Source organism: Fukomys damarensis, unplaced genomic scaffold (genome assembly GCF_012274545.1).
Source record: "Fukomys damarensis isolate Sample0158 unplaced genomic scaffold, DMR_v1.0_HiC HiC_scaffold_33, whole genome shotgun sequence".
NCBI classification, from domain to species: Eukaryota; Metazoa; Chordata; class Mammalia; order Rodentia; family Bathyergidae; genus Fukomys; species Fukomys damarensis.
Genome location: NW_022900945.1, coordinates 2,839,620 through 2,856,551, shown reverse-complemented (window position 1 = coordinate 2,856,551; position 16,932 = coordinate 2,839,620). Strand labels below are relative to the sequence as shown.

The window sequence follows — 16,932 nt, the reverse complement described above, 5'->3', positions numbered from 1 at the left end:
ACCGAAGACTCCACAAAACCCCGTCTCCTTTTGTTTCTTCTCCTCTACTGTGTTTTAGGAGACAGATTTTGTTGCTTTCTGGGCTTGCTTGAAAATGTATTTTTCTTGACTCAGATTCAGTTTCACTTCATACCCTGCACATAGGCGACTTAACTTCTTCCAGGGTTCCAAGCGGGAATGTGTGCATGGGATTTTTATTGTTCTGAGGTTGCTGCCATCATTTTTTGGCATCCAAACTACATACAGTGAACCAATCAAGGATTTAAAATACACTGTTGGGCAATTTAGACCCAAACTCTGTGGATTCATTTAAAAGTAAGAAAGGGTGGGGGAAAAAGAGCGTACACCACAGGGAGTTGTACGGTGACAGTCAAGAATCTCGAAATGTTTATTAGTGTTAATTACTTTGTTTCCTTAACCAGAGGCATTAACAACACATTAGACTTCCTTCCTGCTTACGAGTAAAGGGAGGACGAGAAAATGTGAGGTTATAGCTTTCTCTAACCCAGATGAATAAGGCTGGATTAAAAACTGTATGTCAGGATTCCAGATAGTATAAAATATACAAAAAAGTTTAAAAACCCAAACAGCAAAAGCAAACATTCAAGCTTAGAGAGTGGTTCCATCTTACCTAAAGATTGTGAGCACATAGGTTAATAATCTGTTCTGACACATAACCTAGTTATTTCTACTATTGAGCACATCCCACAAGCAAGTTATGGTTCTTCTTAGAATTAAGATGGGGCCCAAATGGGGGGAAAAAACCAGGGCCAGGGGCACTGTGACCTTGAGCAAAGCGAAAGCAGGAAATCTGGGAGGTGGGCCAGGGCCGAACCCTGTTTTTGTCCTAGGAAGGTGGCCCAAACTGGAGCTCCTGAGCTGCCACTGCGGGGACAGCACAGTACACCAGAGGTAGCAGAGCAGCCGGGGCTGGGCCTGCATGGGTAACGCAAGCCATCCACACAGGAGCGGCAGTGTCACCTGGCCAGATATGGAAACCTTTCATAAAGGTGTAGTCAGGAGGCTCGTGTGACCAAGGGAACCGAATCCAACTGTGGCAAATGTGGAAACTCAATGTAAATGGAGGAAGGAAGAATGGATCATGCGACAGACCGGGCCAGAACATTCGAGAACCATGCAGGGAAGAGGGACATCGAAGACACACTGCACATCCAACGCCAAAACCCACTGCTGGTCTTGGATGAGAATGGTAAACATTTTGGAAGATAAACAGCAGAATATCTTTGCATCTTTGAGTAGAAATGAATTCCTCTACAAAAGAAAAGACTAGTTTGGAGCACTCATCTACATTTAAAACTTCAATTCTGTGAAAATATCACAGAGTGAAAAAGGCCCCAAATCTGGGAGAACCTATCTATAAAACATAAATCTACAAGACAGTCTAATAGGATAACCTCCAGCCATGTGCAGCTATTTTCAGTAAAATGAAGGTTTAATCACTCAAGGCACATTTCTGGTGAGCAGCAGTCACTCAAAGCCATGTCTCTCCCATCAGTCAACCCCGATCCTGGGCCCCTCCATTAATGTGAAAGCTCCGTGGTACCCAGCCTAGACCATCTATAGGATTGCTAAAATAGGCAATTCGATTAAAAAGGTCAACAGACATTTAACAGAACAAGGAAACCTTCTCGAAAACGTACTGTAAACAGGCAGACATCCCAATCTCATCAGTAATCAGGACAAAACAAATTGAACTAATAAGATCCACTTCAGACTCTCCAACTCGGCAAGACTAGAACTCACAGCCAGGCGTGGTGGTGCACACACAGTTCCAGCCACTCAGGCTGCGCAGAAGCTAATGTTCAACCTGGACATCACGGCAAGATTCCAGGGAAAGATTCCCTTTTTCCAGGGAAAAAGTCAGAGTCCTGTGTACTGAAGAGGACGTGATCAGCAAGCTCCTGCTACACGACTCAGGAGGGCAGCCAGCAATTCTACGTCAGAGGGGTGATTCTCCACGGAATCTAATGCACAATCGCGCCAGCTCAGACACACAGCACACACCATCCTACCTGCAGTTAGCATGAGGCCAGGGGTGAAAGGGGTCTTGAGCCCCCTTTGGGTGCCCCTTGCCCAATTATGCCACTCACGCACCGAGAGGTCCAGCAGGAGATCTTTATTGTAGGGAGGCGAGCAGGAGGCAGGAAGGCAGAGAGAGGTGGGGGGGAGGAAGAGAGAGAGAGAGAGAGAGAGAAGGAAGAAGAAGCAGAAGGAGAGAGCGAGAAGAGGAAGTGCTGGGATATTTATAGGGCAGGCAACGGAAGATCCTTCCTTGGGAGAAGCGGTCTTTGTTATCCTACTGCAAGCCAGGTTGCCTTTTGAATTTCGCGCCTTGCAGAAGCTCTAGTTTCGCGCTTTACAATTTCGGCGGGAGAAAGGACTCAGTCGGGGAAGAACCCGGAAGTAAGATATAAAATGGCGGGGGGGGGGGTATATTTTAACATGTTCGATCTCCTAACAAGGAGTAATAAAGTTCGACAAGGGAAGCCAGACACGTGGCACTCACCTGTAACCCCAGCACTAAGGGAAGCTGAGGCAGGACAGTTACAAATTTGAGTCCCACCTGGGCAACTTGCAAGACCCTGTCTCAAACTAAAAATTAATTTGGTGAGTGAATAAATATAAAACAAATCAAAATACTTAAAAAAGCAAGAGACTGGCTAGCAAAAAACTAGAATAAGGTTAAGGTTTGGAGAAAAAGGGTGATCCCCCCTTCCTCTTGACAAGTCACACAAGGCCTTCCGAGTCTGGTGATGTTTTCTGTTTCTAGCTGGTGGTAGGGTGGGATCCATCTGAAGGTATTTCCACATTTTAATACATTTCACAGTTTACAAGAAGCCAGCTTAGTTGCCTACTGGCACCCTAAAGTTCAAAGAAGAGAAACGTGTGAGTACGACTGTCATGGGGAAATCTACAGGAAACAGTGGGGAGCATTTCCCTAACCTGTGCACAGTCTGCCACCCCAGGCCTGGAGTTTCTGGGCAGCTTCTCCCCAAGTCAAGGAGACACTGAGACTGTCTCTGTTTCCATTGTAAAATGAGGCTGTCCTCAGAAGTATGATAAAGGAGCAGTAAGCTTTGCCCTAAATGTAAGTTCTGTTACTGTGACCACAGATCCGAAGAGCTCTAAACTGTGCCACAGGAGAAGAAATTATTTAGGATCCGAGTACGTTAAAGTTTAGGCCAAATGATCACGGTGATCTCCACCTGCCAGACACAAAAGGGAACAGACCTGTTTGGGCTGTGTTGAAAGTGATCCAGGCTCAGGGTGAGAGCCCCACGAGGACCAGTGAGAAGACACCCAGACAGACCGGGGCTAATCCCGCCCCCAGAGTCCTTCAGATGCGGACAAGGGCTGGCAGACTCCTTGCTATGGCTCAGGTCTGGACGTTGCCCTAAAGCCTCATGTGGTCAGAGGTGGCTGAAATCTGGAATATGCGATGCTGGGGCTAAAGGCATGTGATTACCACACCGCTACACATGAGTGATCGATTTGGCGCAATCCCGGTAGTCTGGGCAGGATGAAAGAGGCAGAAAGACGTGGTGAAGGCCCCTTGTTGCCTCTGCCCCCTTCTGCACACCGTGCTGTTTCTCCTCTGTGGTGCCTGTCTGCCATTCCTGCCTTGGAGCGGCCAATTATGGGCTGAAAACTCTACACATTGTAAACTAAATAAACCCTCTCCCTGTAACTTTGGTGTTGGCTATTTTGTCTCAGCAACGAGAGGAAAGTAACTAACATACTCCTCTTTGGATGAAAACATATTTTTAAAGTAAACTCCGTTAAATTAAAAACACAGGCAGCATACATTTGTGTCAAACTGATTTCGACAACCAGCTCTCTTACTTAGGAGTCGGGACCACAGGGAACTGGGCTCTTTCGGGTCCCTTTCCTTACTTGGCAAACATTGACGTGATTAAGAACGGAAATGGCTTCACACCAGGGCTCGATCAGCTGCTGTAATTTTAAACAATTACTACTCCTGGCTTCCAAACTTGTTCCTAACTAGGTAAGGCAATGACATCAGTCCAAGGAAACAAAACAGCTTTCACATTTAAAAACCGCTCACGAAGAGCACGTACTATATCTGTTACTTCAAGGAAAGAGGCAAAACCGATAACCCCGGGTCAGTTTCTCTGCAATGTTATCAAATGGCCTCTGGTCACCTAAAAAGTTTCCTCAACTATGCTTTGAATAGAAATCTTCCATCAACACGTCTCTTGATTTAATGACCCCAAAGTACTTTCTAGCTTCCTGGAATAAAAATAAGACAGGAATTATGAAGATCAGATGGTGCACAAAACCACACTGTACTCACCACAATTCCAAGTCATAACTTTAAAAGAAATATAGAAAGCTAAGCAAGACAGTATATAGATGACTGCTTTAAATTTAACCCACAGAAACCAATATAAACATCAATTTCTATAAACAGGAAATGATGAACTTCAAGATTAAGCCACAATAATTTATTATACGTAAATACCCTATAAATAACTTCACTCTTTTGGCACTCTCCAAGCTTTTCCTTCTTGTGTAGCACCCTGAAGTTCAGAGTAAGCTTAAGCTGTTCCCCATGAATAAAATAAGGGCAGACACTCAGAGTTTAAGTTGTTGTACACTTTACTGTAATTGTCTTTCTGTTCTGCGGAGGCACTCTGCTGCAGTCTGGTTCTTAGCTTGGTTCTGTTCTGCTTTGTTTTTTTACTTAAGTTTCAAACCTGGTTTCAAGTTACCCGGGGATAGTCACATTCTGTAATGAAGTTGGTGGATTAGCTGAAATTAAAACCGACTCCTTTTTACCACTCTTGTTTTCAAGCCCAGATCAATTATTTATGGCCAAGCTCACCGACACTGTTTTAATTCAGGAGGGTGTCTATTTGAAGCCCACTATAAATAAAGTAGTAGAATCTGGCTTCATAATGTCTTGACTCCACAGAGCACTGAAAGAAGACAAAGAAGGAGCAATACAAGAAGAGAAGAGAGGAAAAGAACAAGGGAAGCCAGCACTATCCACATTAATAATTTCACTGTACTCTCAGTTCATGTGGCAGCCTTTGATTCTTACCACCTCCTACGGCAGATGTCATGATCCCCTCATTCAAGACTGGGAAAACCTTTAGCCATGTCTGGGGTGCACAGCTGTGAACGCACAGCTGAAGTAGGAGCAGCACAAGTTCAACAACGACCTGTTCAACTTGCTGGGATTGTTTTCAAAATAAAAGAGAAAGGGCTGAGGATGTAGCTCAGTGGTAGAGCGCTTGCCTAGCATGCACAGGGCCCAGGTTCAATCCTCAGTACCAAAAAGGCTACAGAAAAAGAAAAGATTGGACAATTTCAACTCCAAAAGCTTAAGTTGTTTATGAAGGTCACAGAGCAAAGAGGAAATGGCGTTTAAAAGAGGGCTGGAATTGGTCTGTCTGATTCCAAAGCCTGGGCACTTATTTTCTAAATAATTTTCAACATTTTTAGCTTTACCATGTCTAAGGATGTTCAAAACAAAAAAGAATTAAATATACTCAAGATATGTATCGTCCACAGAAAAACATCCACATATTTATAATTTCAAGACTTCTGAGCAAATGAAACATGAGGTTGTGTCCCATAAGGGATTAATGTAGATGGAAGGACACGAAAACAGCACAGAACACATCTGGGGAGACCGAGGTGAGGAGCCCTGGGCAGGAGTCCGGAAACCGGAAACGCCAAGGCCCTAGGCCTTAGGGCTTCTTACCTGCTGAACTTCGCTTTCTCCATTGGAGACTTTCTCCGTGTAAACAAAGGAGTTGAATATTCGCTACAAGGAAAAGAAAAGGGAACAAACATTAGATTTTCCACACCGGGCAGTCATTTTTTATAGGTGTGAGTGAATCATTTGTTGCATAAACACAAACAGAATCACGTCAAAAAAACAATTAAAATACAGTGATATTACAGAAAGAAACCCAAATGCCATCAGCCAGAGTCAATCATGCTTATAAAAGCATTACCCAGGCACTAATGCAGTGAAATAAACCAGATGTTACACTAGATTTTTCATTTTCAAAAAGACATTTAATTACAGATTTCCGGAGCCCGCGCTATTCTACCCGCCTGGTACAGTCGACGAAGCTGAGCTTCGCATTTCAGTCCTGCACTCCCCGAATGCCGTAACTGTTTACAGACGCTAAGATCTAACACAGCAGAGCTCCGAGAGAGGGTTCCCTTCCATACTCTCACGTCCCCGTGCAGCCAGAAGCTACCCCAAATCACCTGTCACCGCGTTACTCACGTGCCCCGGGGAGCGGACAGACGGGGCGCCCAGTCTTTGTGGCCTGCGAGAGGCCAAGGGTGGCACATGGCATGTGCGTCCCCTGTCCCTGCTCCTGCCCCTTGTGCCCCTATCCTGAATGAACAACTCCAAGAGGTGAAGGCGGGACAGCAAAAGAGCCGGCTCCGAGCAACGAGTTTATCAGAGACAGAGCAGAAAGGCCAGCGCAGCTCCCGGGGGCTGCTGAAAGCCCCGGACGAGTAAGGAGTCCACCTGCAGAGGGCTGCCAAAATCCCCTTCTCCCTCTGTGCCGCTGCCAAGTTTGCTGGCCTCGGGCATAGCGGAGCACACCTGCATGGTGGGGGGGCAGCGCCAGCTTCGAGGCCTGGCAGCCTGACAGCGTGCAGACCCAGGCCGGGTGGGAGAGCAGGGAGGCAGCACACGCCGGAAGGGAGGAATCCCAGCCCCTCGCCTCCCAACTCCTGCCCTTTCCTTCCTCAGAACCACCCTCCCCACACGGAGGTTTCCAGGACGGAGCATCGTGGGCATCTGCTGACTGCTCCATGCCTGCCACGTTACTTAGCCCAGTCTTGGGAAACCCAGCTGCTCGTCAGGAGGCCCAGCAGCCGTGGTACAGAAGAGGAAACCCGAGCAGATGTACTGAAAGCCTAGTGCCACGCACACAGCGTCCTCCTGTGCACATCCCAGTTAATCCCCGTGGAGAGACTACTCAGACCCTAGGGACAAAAACGAAGACCCAGAGAGAAGCAAAAGGTTGCTCAGAATGACTCGGCAAGGCTGGAGTTTGAACCCAAGCCTGAGGCTTCTATACCTGGTGTTCCTAACTTTGTCTCCTAGAATCTGCTACCTGGATGCTTTACACATACATAAATGATTCTCCTGCCGAGACCTAACACAACCCCTACGTCGATTCCAAAATGCAAACAAACCTGAAAAATTCTGTGTAATATATTTGTTTGTAAAAATATGACATGCGGAATTTATTTGGCAGTAAACCCTAACTAGGACTGAAGTGCTTTTATAACCCTCATTAAACCAGAAAATCATTCATCTGATGCACATATCACTTCCTGCGTCTGAGTACAGGGTTCTGCCCCAGAGCTCACAGGGTTGTTTAATCATCCAGGGACATCAGGGTTCTGCACCCTAAAACACATCTCATTTTGGAAAAGGACTGTGAATCTACGCATTCCTGTAGCTCTCAAGTTCCAATGTCACTACCAGCCACGACCCCAGAAGAGGTGCTGTGCTTTTATACAACGCGCTTTTCAAAACTGCTCAGCACCAAGAGACGTTCTTACTACACATTAACACGACTGGTGTAACGGCCCCAGATCTATATGAGTGCAGCCAAGGCTTCTACTTTAGCAGGGGCAGCCCCGGGACAGCCTCGGTTCTGACACAAAGGCCAAAGCCCACGTGGGCCAAATCAGAGATCCCCTTCTCCTGCTGTTAAGGAAGGGGGTGAACTCCTCAGAAGTGATAAAGAGTTCCTGCCAGGCCAGCTCAGGAGACTGCTTCAATTCCTACTTGACTTACTATCTTAACAGTAATGATGGCTAGTATTTCTATGTAGACTAGTTTATGGCTTATAAACACTTTTATATTCTGTACATCTAATAACTGTGGATGAGTAAAATAAAGAAATTAAACGTAGTCTAAAAGTTCTCGGTGTGAGCCCGGCGATCCTGTAGACGCTGCTGCATGCCACTTGTACAACAGGAGGGTGGGCTGGTCCCTCTCCTTCCCCAGGTGGCAGTGCTGGGGTGGCTGGGGCTAGAGCTTTGGCCACATCTGGTACAAGACAAAAGGTCGAGGTCCAGCTTAATTTCCACCGTGTTAGGACAGGAGACCGGAAACACCTATCTTAACTTGCGGCCTGCAAAGCTCAGCTCTCCAACAGTTGGTACTTGACAGCTTACAATTTCAGAAGAATTACTTACTGCATTTCACCCTCCCAACAACCATCTGTGGTACGTAGGGCAGGGATCTGAAACCACATTTTACAGCTTCAAAAACCCTGAGTCCAACAGTTAGAAAACATATCCCAGACTAAGAACCAAAATCCAAGGTCTTCAGTATAAACAGGCATTGCTTTTAGCTAAACTGTTAAATTTATTTACATCACCTTTTTGTTCTAGAGAGGTTAGGGATCCTAATATTTGTGTATAAAAAAATTTTTTTTTTAATTTGAAAAAGAAGATTCGAGCTTTTTCTATCTTTTCTATTTTAAGCAAGGTACATGTCAAGGGCAATTCAAGAGTCCGGCACAGGTTTTATTTGTATATTTTCTATTACCATGTGAGATCACAGGAAACACACACAACACTATGGGTTGTTTTGTGGAAGGAAGGTAATGAATGTGAAAGCCAAGAATTCAAAATTATGGAACCTCGCTGACATTTTGGTAACCATGAAGTGAAGATTCTCTTTGGTATTGGACGACTTGAAAAACTGGAGAGGAAAAGGTTCCCTAAAATGTGAAAACGCAGTGATCCTGACAGGCAGGGGAGCGCTCCATGCTCCAGTCCAAGTGGTCACCTTCCCTCCTCCGGCCTTCCTGGCCCAGCAGAGGAATCCCAGAAACGTGCGCTCTTAACCTGGGCAAACTCGAAGGCAGGCAGAACTCGTGTTCCAAGTTCCAGGAAGCCAAGCCCAAGCACTGCCCGTGACCACCCTTACTCTTTCGTGTTCTGAAAATTCCCTAAAACATGCGCTTCGCGTATAGTGAAGAGATCATCAAAATAGGTGTTGCGTTTTATAGTTGTTTTTAAGTAGAAATACTTCCCTGAACCCTCACGAGTACTTGAATTTATTCCATAATTAAAAGAAAACAATAAAATATCTCATGCTCCCAAGAACCATCTATTCTGGTCTAAAGACCAAACTGGTCTTCCCCTCTTCTGCCTCGTGTGCGCGACTCCCAAGGTTAAGGACCCTGTCATCTGGCCCCGCCTCCCTGTCCTTTGCCCACAGCATCCCTGCTGTCACGGCCCCAATCTGGGGAACCCCAAGCCCATCAGCAACGGAAAGCCACAAGTGACAAACTCAGCGCACACTCATCGTGCAACGTTCAGCAAGAAGAAGAAAGGGTGACAGCGATCCCGGCGACAGGGAAACGTCAAGCTCAGGACCGAGTGACACAAGCCAGACAGCAGGGTACCAAGGGCACGGCCTCATTCGCATCAGGTTCGAACCAGGCCAAAGAGAACCCATTAGCAGTGTGGATGGGGTTACCCTCGGAGGGAGGGAGAACTGGACAAGACTGGGAGGGCGGAAAGGTCCTGTTTTGTGGTCTGAGCTTTCCTGCCCAGGCTGAGAACTCGTCAGGCCACAGGCAAAGCTTCTTGTAAGTAAGCTGCACTGTGCGCTTCTCCTCAGCGCACTACACTCAACTCACTTACTTTCAACACACATCTGGGCAATCCCTTTAAAATGTGCTCTTGCCAGGTGTGCCTGTAATCCCAGTACTCAGGAGGATCACCATGAGTTCGAGACCAGCGTGGGCTACACAGCAATTCAAGGCCACCTTGGACTGCATAGTGAGCCTCTGTCTCAAAAAAGTGGAATAAAATGTACTCTTACATGCCAATGTTTTCATATATTTTTAAAGCTATGCATTTTCAAAAGAAAGAGCAAGAATCCATTAACTGGGATACGATAAACAGGCAAAGAAAAATGTAAACCCTGGTCCATAATCCAGATGTAACTGACTGGACCAACCGGAAATTCACCTAGGCATTGAGAAGCGCCCCCACACCTGTTGAGGCTGCACATTAACTGCTCCTGACAATGTGGTGTGGACGGCATATCTTGTTCTCCAGGCTCCCGCCCAGTGGTACCCGGCAGACCACATTTTCAGCAAAGAGCAAAGGCGTCTTCCAGTCCGGGGTTCCAAACACACCCAATGTGACTTAACCAAACCTGCCTCTGCACATGCCCTGCTTCTATTTACTAAGCACTGCCTTCCCCTCCTCCCCAAGAGAGGATGCTCAGTCCAAGTCACAGCCCAGCAATCCAGACTCTGCTGAGAAAGGTGGAGAGGCACAGACCTCCCACTGAGTGTGCATGTGTCTGAGTGTGTGCATGCGCGTGCTCGTGTGTGACCCATGTTCCCTCACCTCCCTCCTCGATTTACCTTCCCGATCATCTAACGGAGCCTGCACAGCAGATGCAAAAGGACCTCACTTCCAGTCGGTTCCACCTCCAAGCCAGGGTGCAAGTGAGTCTGGAGCAGATACCATGGCAAAGAGCTCCCACCTCTACAAGTCGGATGCCCAGTCTTTGCCAAGAAAATACAGGCTGAGTTTAGACTGCACAGTACGTCTCTGGGTCTCTGCCACAAGCCCAGGGGATGATGGCTCTCTGAGGGCTCCAGTCTGCCAGAGTCTGCTTGAACTGGGGCGGGGGAGCGAGGAGCTCACCACCCTCAGCTCCAGAAGGTGACTGACACTAAACGACAGTCTGCGTCACCTTAAACTTCAAGAGTCACTGACAGGGAACTGATGGCAACAAATGCATGACTGTAGTCTCCACAAAGAAACCCCGAAATAGCCTTGGACCAGGTTCTGGGTGCCCTGCTGCCCCTAAGACATTGTTTGGTTTCTGTCAGACCATCTAACCTCGTATTGCGACCCACACAGAAGGCCCAGGAGAAATGACGATTTCTGAGGAGGAAATCTTCTGCTTTCTGAGGTCACAAGTCTGCTGCCATAAATCTTAGTCACTCACTTAATCTCTGGGCTTGCTGCTCTGGATACAGGTGGCTCTGAATAGGAAGAGCCCTGCAAAGGTTTCCAACAGGGCAAATTGCAAGTCAGCAAAGTATCAACAAGGGACTGATTAAATTTCTCTTCATCCCATCAAAAGCATATTGCATATGGCTCCTAAAAGCATGTTTATATGATATTTGTTTACTGCTTAAATTTTAAAAGCAGCGTTTAATATGCAAATATTTTAATGATGTGTGTGCAAGCAGGTGAGCTACTCCGATGATGTTTCCTGTGTGTTGGGAACTCAAAGGCCTGCATTACACACACGAGAACACTGGGTCCCCAAAAGTTGATTCCCCCACTGCTGACCATTAATAAGTATGTGTGGCCACATCCGGTGTGTAGCTGGCCTTCCTCACGGTGGTGGGTAGAGCAGTAGGCAAGGATCATCTTCCTAGGGAAAATGTAGGTAAAACTGGCCAAAATAGTGACAGTGCGTGCCTGTGAATGATGGATCGAGACCGGATTTTCCTTCCTTCTCTCATCCTGAAACTGAGCACATACTTCCTCTGTAACAGACAAACACTCAGGGAAAGGGCTCCAGTCTCCAAAGTACCCTTTACCCCACATCACCACCTCACAGAAGAGAAACCCGGGGACAAAGGTTTTATCTTCACCGAGAAAAACTAGACCTTGAACACCACAGTGCCTTGATAACAAAGGGAAATGCTTGCTTTCTGAAAACCACGGCCAAGGAAGAAGCCCACACTGGGAATTTTAAAATTAATCGGGGACACAATAGATGGCCCTATACCAATCAGGTGGCACCCCAGGTACACAAACTCAGCCCTACAGACTTCCTGGTTTTGTTTTGAGGTTGCTACGCATAATGCCAATAGCTCATGCTTATAAAGACTACCAGCTGCCGGGCGCTGAGCACTTAACACCGTAATTCACGCCCGCAGAAATAGGAAGGTGGATTTACAGAGCAGGCACTCAAAACATCACAGACATACTGCACTCATCCCTGAGAGCCTTTCTGCTGGCTCTATCCTACCCTATTCTTTTAAGAACATTCTCTTAAGGATACTTATTCTATGACAGCTCAATATGTAGGGAAGAAAAACCACGTCTGCGTAGATACTGAACAATTCAAGTCCCACACCTCAACTGGACACGGAGCTCTCCATAAACCTGTGTATGAGCTGGGCACGGTGGTACACACCTGTAATCCCAGCACTGAGGGAGGCTGAGGCAGGAGGATCACAACTTCGAGACCTGCCTGGGCAACTCAGCAAGACCCTGCCTCAAAAACTAAAAGGGACTGGGATGTAGCATAGTGGGAGAGTACTGGCTTTGATACCCAGTGTTGGGAAAAAAAAAAAAAACCCAAAAAAACAGAAAAGGCTGTCTTTGCTACAATTACAGTAATACATGAAGAACAAACAAACAAAAAAGCTGTTATCCCCTCAGGAAAAGCCAACACTGTTTACCACTTCCTCCTAGTTTGAGTTTCTGTCTTAACCTTACTACTACACATTCTCTGAGGACTGGTCCACGGTGACTCCTGTCCCATGAGCACAGTGAGCATGCTGTGGCCAGAGCTAGGTACTGAATGCACGGGGGAGAGCCATTACATCCTGGTTGGTCTCCGGCAGCTAAGAAAGGTGCCTGTCTCCTTAAGACAGAGCGTTTCACATCTCTACAAGGAATGTCTCTTCCCAGTGCCTGCAGGCACTGGGCTAACACACACACACACACACACACACACACACACACACACACACACACCGCCTTTAACACACTTCCAAAGACCAGGCACTCTGAACTATGGTACGGGGGCCGTGAAAGCTACAAGCTGGGGACAAGTGTCACCTTTAAAAGGGCTGCCTGTTTGGGGCCACTCTGCCCCGAAAAAGGAATCACAGCAAAAATAGGAACAGTCTGGATCTAGCAGGGAAAATCTAAAGCAGTCATCTCAGCTAGCGAGGCTTAGTCTTGATCACCTGATTCCTGGTCGCATGGGTGGGGACGAGAACCCAAAGAACAAAGCAGAGCAGGTTAGAAGCACTTCTCCAAGTGCAGAATAGGTTCGGAAGGGTTACTGGGCTTTGTGTTGTTGCTTTGACTTTCAAAGGGGGTAAGAGGGAAAAGGGGGAACAAATCAGTTCCACGTGTCAGAAAGACCCAGCCAGCAGCCAGCGGAGTGTGACCCTAAGTTACCATCACGACAATGCTCAGGGCAGCGCTTTGCCAGACACTTCGCAGACGCCACCGAATTTCCGCCCTGGCTCTCATTCTCCAGATTGCTGATTCCAAATCCCCTCACCCCAACCCCAGATGGCCATGAAGGTAATTTGTGTGGATGTTTCAGAAGGGCCACCCCTTCTGACGGGAGAGAGAGGAGAAAGAGAAAAAGCACGGAGGGAGGAAGTGAGGAAAGACAAAAGAAAGAGAGGAAGGAAAGGGAGCAGGGAGGGAAGGAGGCCTGCACGCTTATTCTTGGGGACGCACTTCATGTGTACACGCATTCACACCTCAGTGTTCTGTGGGCACCAACAAGAGGACTCCGGGACTCTCCTCACAAAGGGCACAGGGACCAGAAACCCGGAACTGGGAACCTTGCAGATTTGGCGCTGATACTCAGTTACCATCTGTGCCCACCAAGTTCTCTCTGGAGGAGTCAGGTCGTCTGCCCTTAAGGGGCTGCACTTTCATGAGGAGAAATTGGTAGTAATAATTAGAAGAAGTAACAGTGGATAACATGACGCACACTCCCACCGGGGCCCTGGCTCCTGCCAGAGATCTCTGGGAAGAGCTGGGGTGTGGCTCGGCTTGGAGGGGGATTTCCCACAGGGAAGAGACACAGAGCTCCTGGGTTAGGGTTTCAGTGCTCTCCCTGCCAGGCTGTGACCTGTAGCGTGCATCCATTCAGAAAACACTTGCCGAGCCCACCTGGGGCCAGGGGCTGCTCCGCACAGGGACACTGGAGGAAGTGCAGCAAATATTCCCCTGTGCAGATTCCGCATTCCAGGCCCGGCCTCCCTCACTGGCCTGGGCTGTCTAGGTGGAAACAGGCGCCCAGAGACGGGGGTGCTGCTTTTCATCTGGGAAAGCTCGAATCCTAGCGAGGCCGGGATGTCCGGGATGACGATTTGAAGTCCTATGCAGTGACCGAAAGCCAAGTTTCTTAAGAGGACCTTTTTGGAGTAAAGTGGAGGAAACTCAACGGGACAGGCAGACTGGGGCAGCTGGCGGGGGGTTATAAGCCAGGAGGGGAGTTAAGAGTTTATGCAGATGGGTAGGGACTTAGTGGATATTTTTTACATGGCTAAGTGAATAAATGTCTACTTGCCAAGAAATAAAGAGCTGTTAAAGGGAGTGATAAGATCAGATCCGGGTTTTAAGAACGTTTATATTCCACACCGTTGGAGCCTACAGCCACTGTCCCAAATGGTTCCAGTACTGCTCACTCTATCGAGGCCATTCAGAAGCTGGGGCAGCACCCAAGAGCCGATAGCAACTCCGCACCGACTCGCCCAGGCTGGGAGCCCCAGGGGCCTGGACCCGCTCCCGGGAAGACTGCGCGGTTCCATCCAGTTGTGGAGCTGGACAGGGCTGGCACAGGGTAGTACTAGGGGTGACCCTGAGAAACACTTGCTTAAAAAATTTTAAATAAGTTAATGAAAATCAATTGTTAGGAGTTTAAAATGAAGTTGCCATGCTGCTTCCTGTGTAAGATGAACACCAGCTTCTGACACTTCAAAGCACGCTCCTGGGAGGCTGTCTGGGGAGTTTTCCAGCGAATGGCTCACTGTATCCGAGAGAAACGGAGTAAATGTGACCTAGGTATCCTCTTTTAAAGAGATGCTTTTGCAGTATGATCGCTGATGACAGGAACTGTCAGGCATAACGAACAACATAGCTCCCTAGGCCAGCGATCCTTCACCTGCGTGCTGGGAAGCTACGTGAGAGTCTACAAAACACCGTGAGCTCCAAATTTCCATCTGCAATTATGCTAGGATTTTACTGAAATGCCAACTGCTAGGTTTTTGAAATCTACTAACGCTGTCTTCTGTCATGTGGGTGTTTCAAGAAAATTACACCTGCTGATGAAATCCTGACTTAAAAAATATTTATAAATACATCTTTGAAATGTACAGCATGCCAAGCGTTGACGGCTTAATATTTTAAGATGAAAATTTAAAGCACAGAGAATCATTCTTGAAAATCCCGAGATTAAATGGGCCTTTGAGACAGGAGCCGGCAGCCTGCATGGAATGCAGGTGACACTAGTGCCAGGAGGAAGCCGTCTTGGGTTAGCCCCGCCCACTTCTCCGACCCGGGTCTCAGCGCCTCCCCCTCCCACCCCCGCGGGCAGCAACAAACTGCGGCCCAACATCTTGGTTGAACTGTGGGTCTCTGGCTCCAGATTCTCAATGGAATCTTCATCAGTAATTCCAGGTCAAAATTATTTTCAGGTTATTAGGGTTAACAAAAAGAAAAAGGGGCATTAAAAAATACTCTATTCACTTGCCCCTTCCAGCAGCTTGTATGTAAGTTTGCACCCGATTTTTTCACCTGCAAGTCGAGGCTACCCGAAGTTGCACCTAAGCACAGCACCAGCTCCCCGCACACAGAAGAAGCTTAACAAGCAGTGACCGAAAAATCCCGCCAAGAAAGCAACTCTTCCCAGAAACAAAGCCACCTGGGCTCAGCACCGCCGCCAAATCGGCACTCCCAAGGCCTCCCGAGGTGGCAAGATGTCCCCAAAGCTACACTTTCAGGAAACAGTTCTGAGGCCCAAGACTCGGTTGCAGAAGCACAGCGCCCCCTCAACCCCGTCTCCTTAGAGACCTGCATGCTCAGAGGGATTAATCTCGTCCAAGGCGCCCTCCTTCACTGCCACGCCCACAGGTGGCCGAGGGACCGGGCGAGAACATCAGCCACACAGGGGTCAACCCAAGGCTGCTCGGGGACACCTTCCACACCCACCCTGCTTCTCCCCGTAGGCTCCTCTGCAGTTCACCCTCAGGGTTTACTGCAAAGATTCACCGACAGCGGTGGCCCTCAGGGGAGGCAGGCCGGCGCCTGGCTGTGGCCTGGTCACGGTGGACCAGGCTTTGGTTCTCAGATATGTGGCCCACGACAGATTTTACCAAAAGCTCCGGAGCCCGTCTCCTCCGGGAATCTCGGTAACGCATCCGGCCCACAGCCGGGGCATCAGAATGGACTGATCACCAGTCTGGCATGCTGTGTATGACAAAGTAAGCAAAGGTGGCACAATCGCCAGTACACATCCGATAAGCTTTTTATATAAATAAGTAAAACATTTGTGCTTGCTTTTTCTTGAGACAGAATCTCACTATATAACCCAGGGTGGCCTTCAACTCATCATGGGAGTCCAGGCTGGCCTCGAACTCATGGCGATCCTCCTGACTCTGCCTCTCCAGCACCAGGATCACAGGTGTGGGCTACCACACCCAGCTAAGCTTGTTTATGTTACAGAAGAGAAAACCAAGCGTCATGAAGCTAAGTGAGTGGTCGGTCACACCAGCCAAGACAGAATCAAATACTTCTAGCTTTCGGCTCCCACTATAGTTTTTGGTTTTTTTCTTAATTTTAATTTTTGGTACCGGGGATCAAACTCAGGTCCTTGCGCTTTGCGAAGCAGGTGGCAGAACCACTGAGCTAAATCCCCGGCCCTCCACTACAGTTTTTGACCATGATAATTTCTCACATAATTTTCAAAATCCGGCTGTACTGGATACTGAATTAAAAAACAAACCACACTTATTTATACTGCAATGCCAATTGGAACAGGACGATAAAATATGTTCTCTGCAACTACTAAACAAGGTCAAAAGCGGAACATCAAATTATTCTCCCCACCAAGTAAATATTTCATCTGGCTGCGGCGCCGGGGGGGAG

At 47.8% G+C, this 16,932-nt stretch overlaps 1 protein-coding gene across 1 annotated transcript in view; it reads right to left on the bottom strand.

The window, feature by feature from the left end:
- Cachd1 (cache domain containing 1) overlaps positions 1-16,932 on the bottom strand; it is a 135,177-nt gene that overhangs the window by 92,765 nt on the left and 25,480 nt on the right. The window contains exon 2 of the mRNA XM_010605231.1: positions 5,753-5,815. Within this exon, the coding sequence (XP_010603533.1) occupies positions 5,753-5,815 (63 nt within the window). The remainder of the gene's footprint in view (positions 1-5,752; positions 5,816-16,932) is intronic.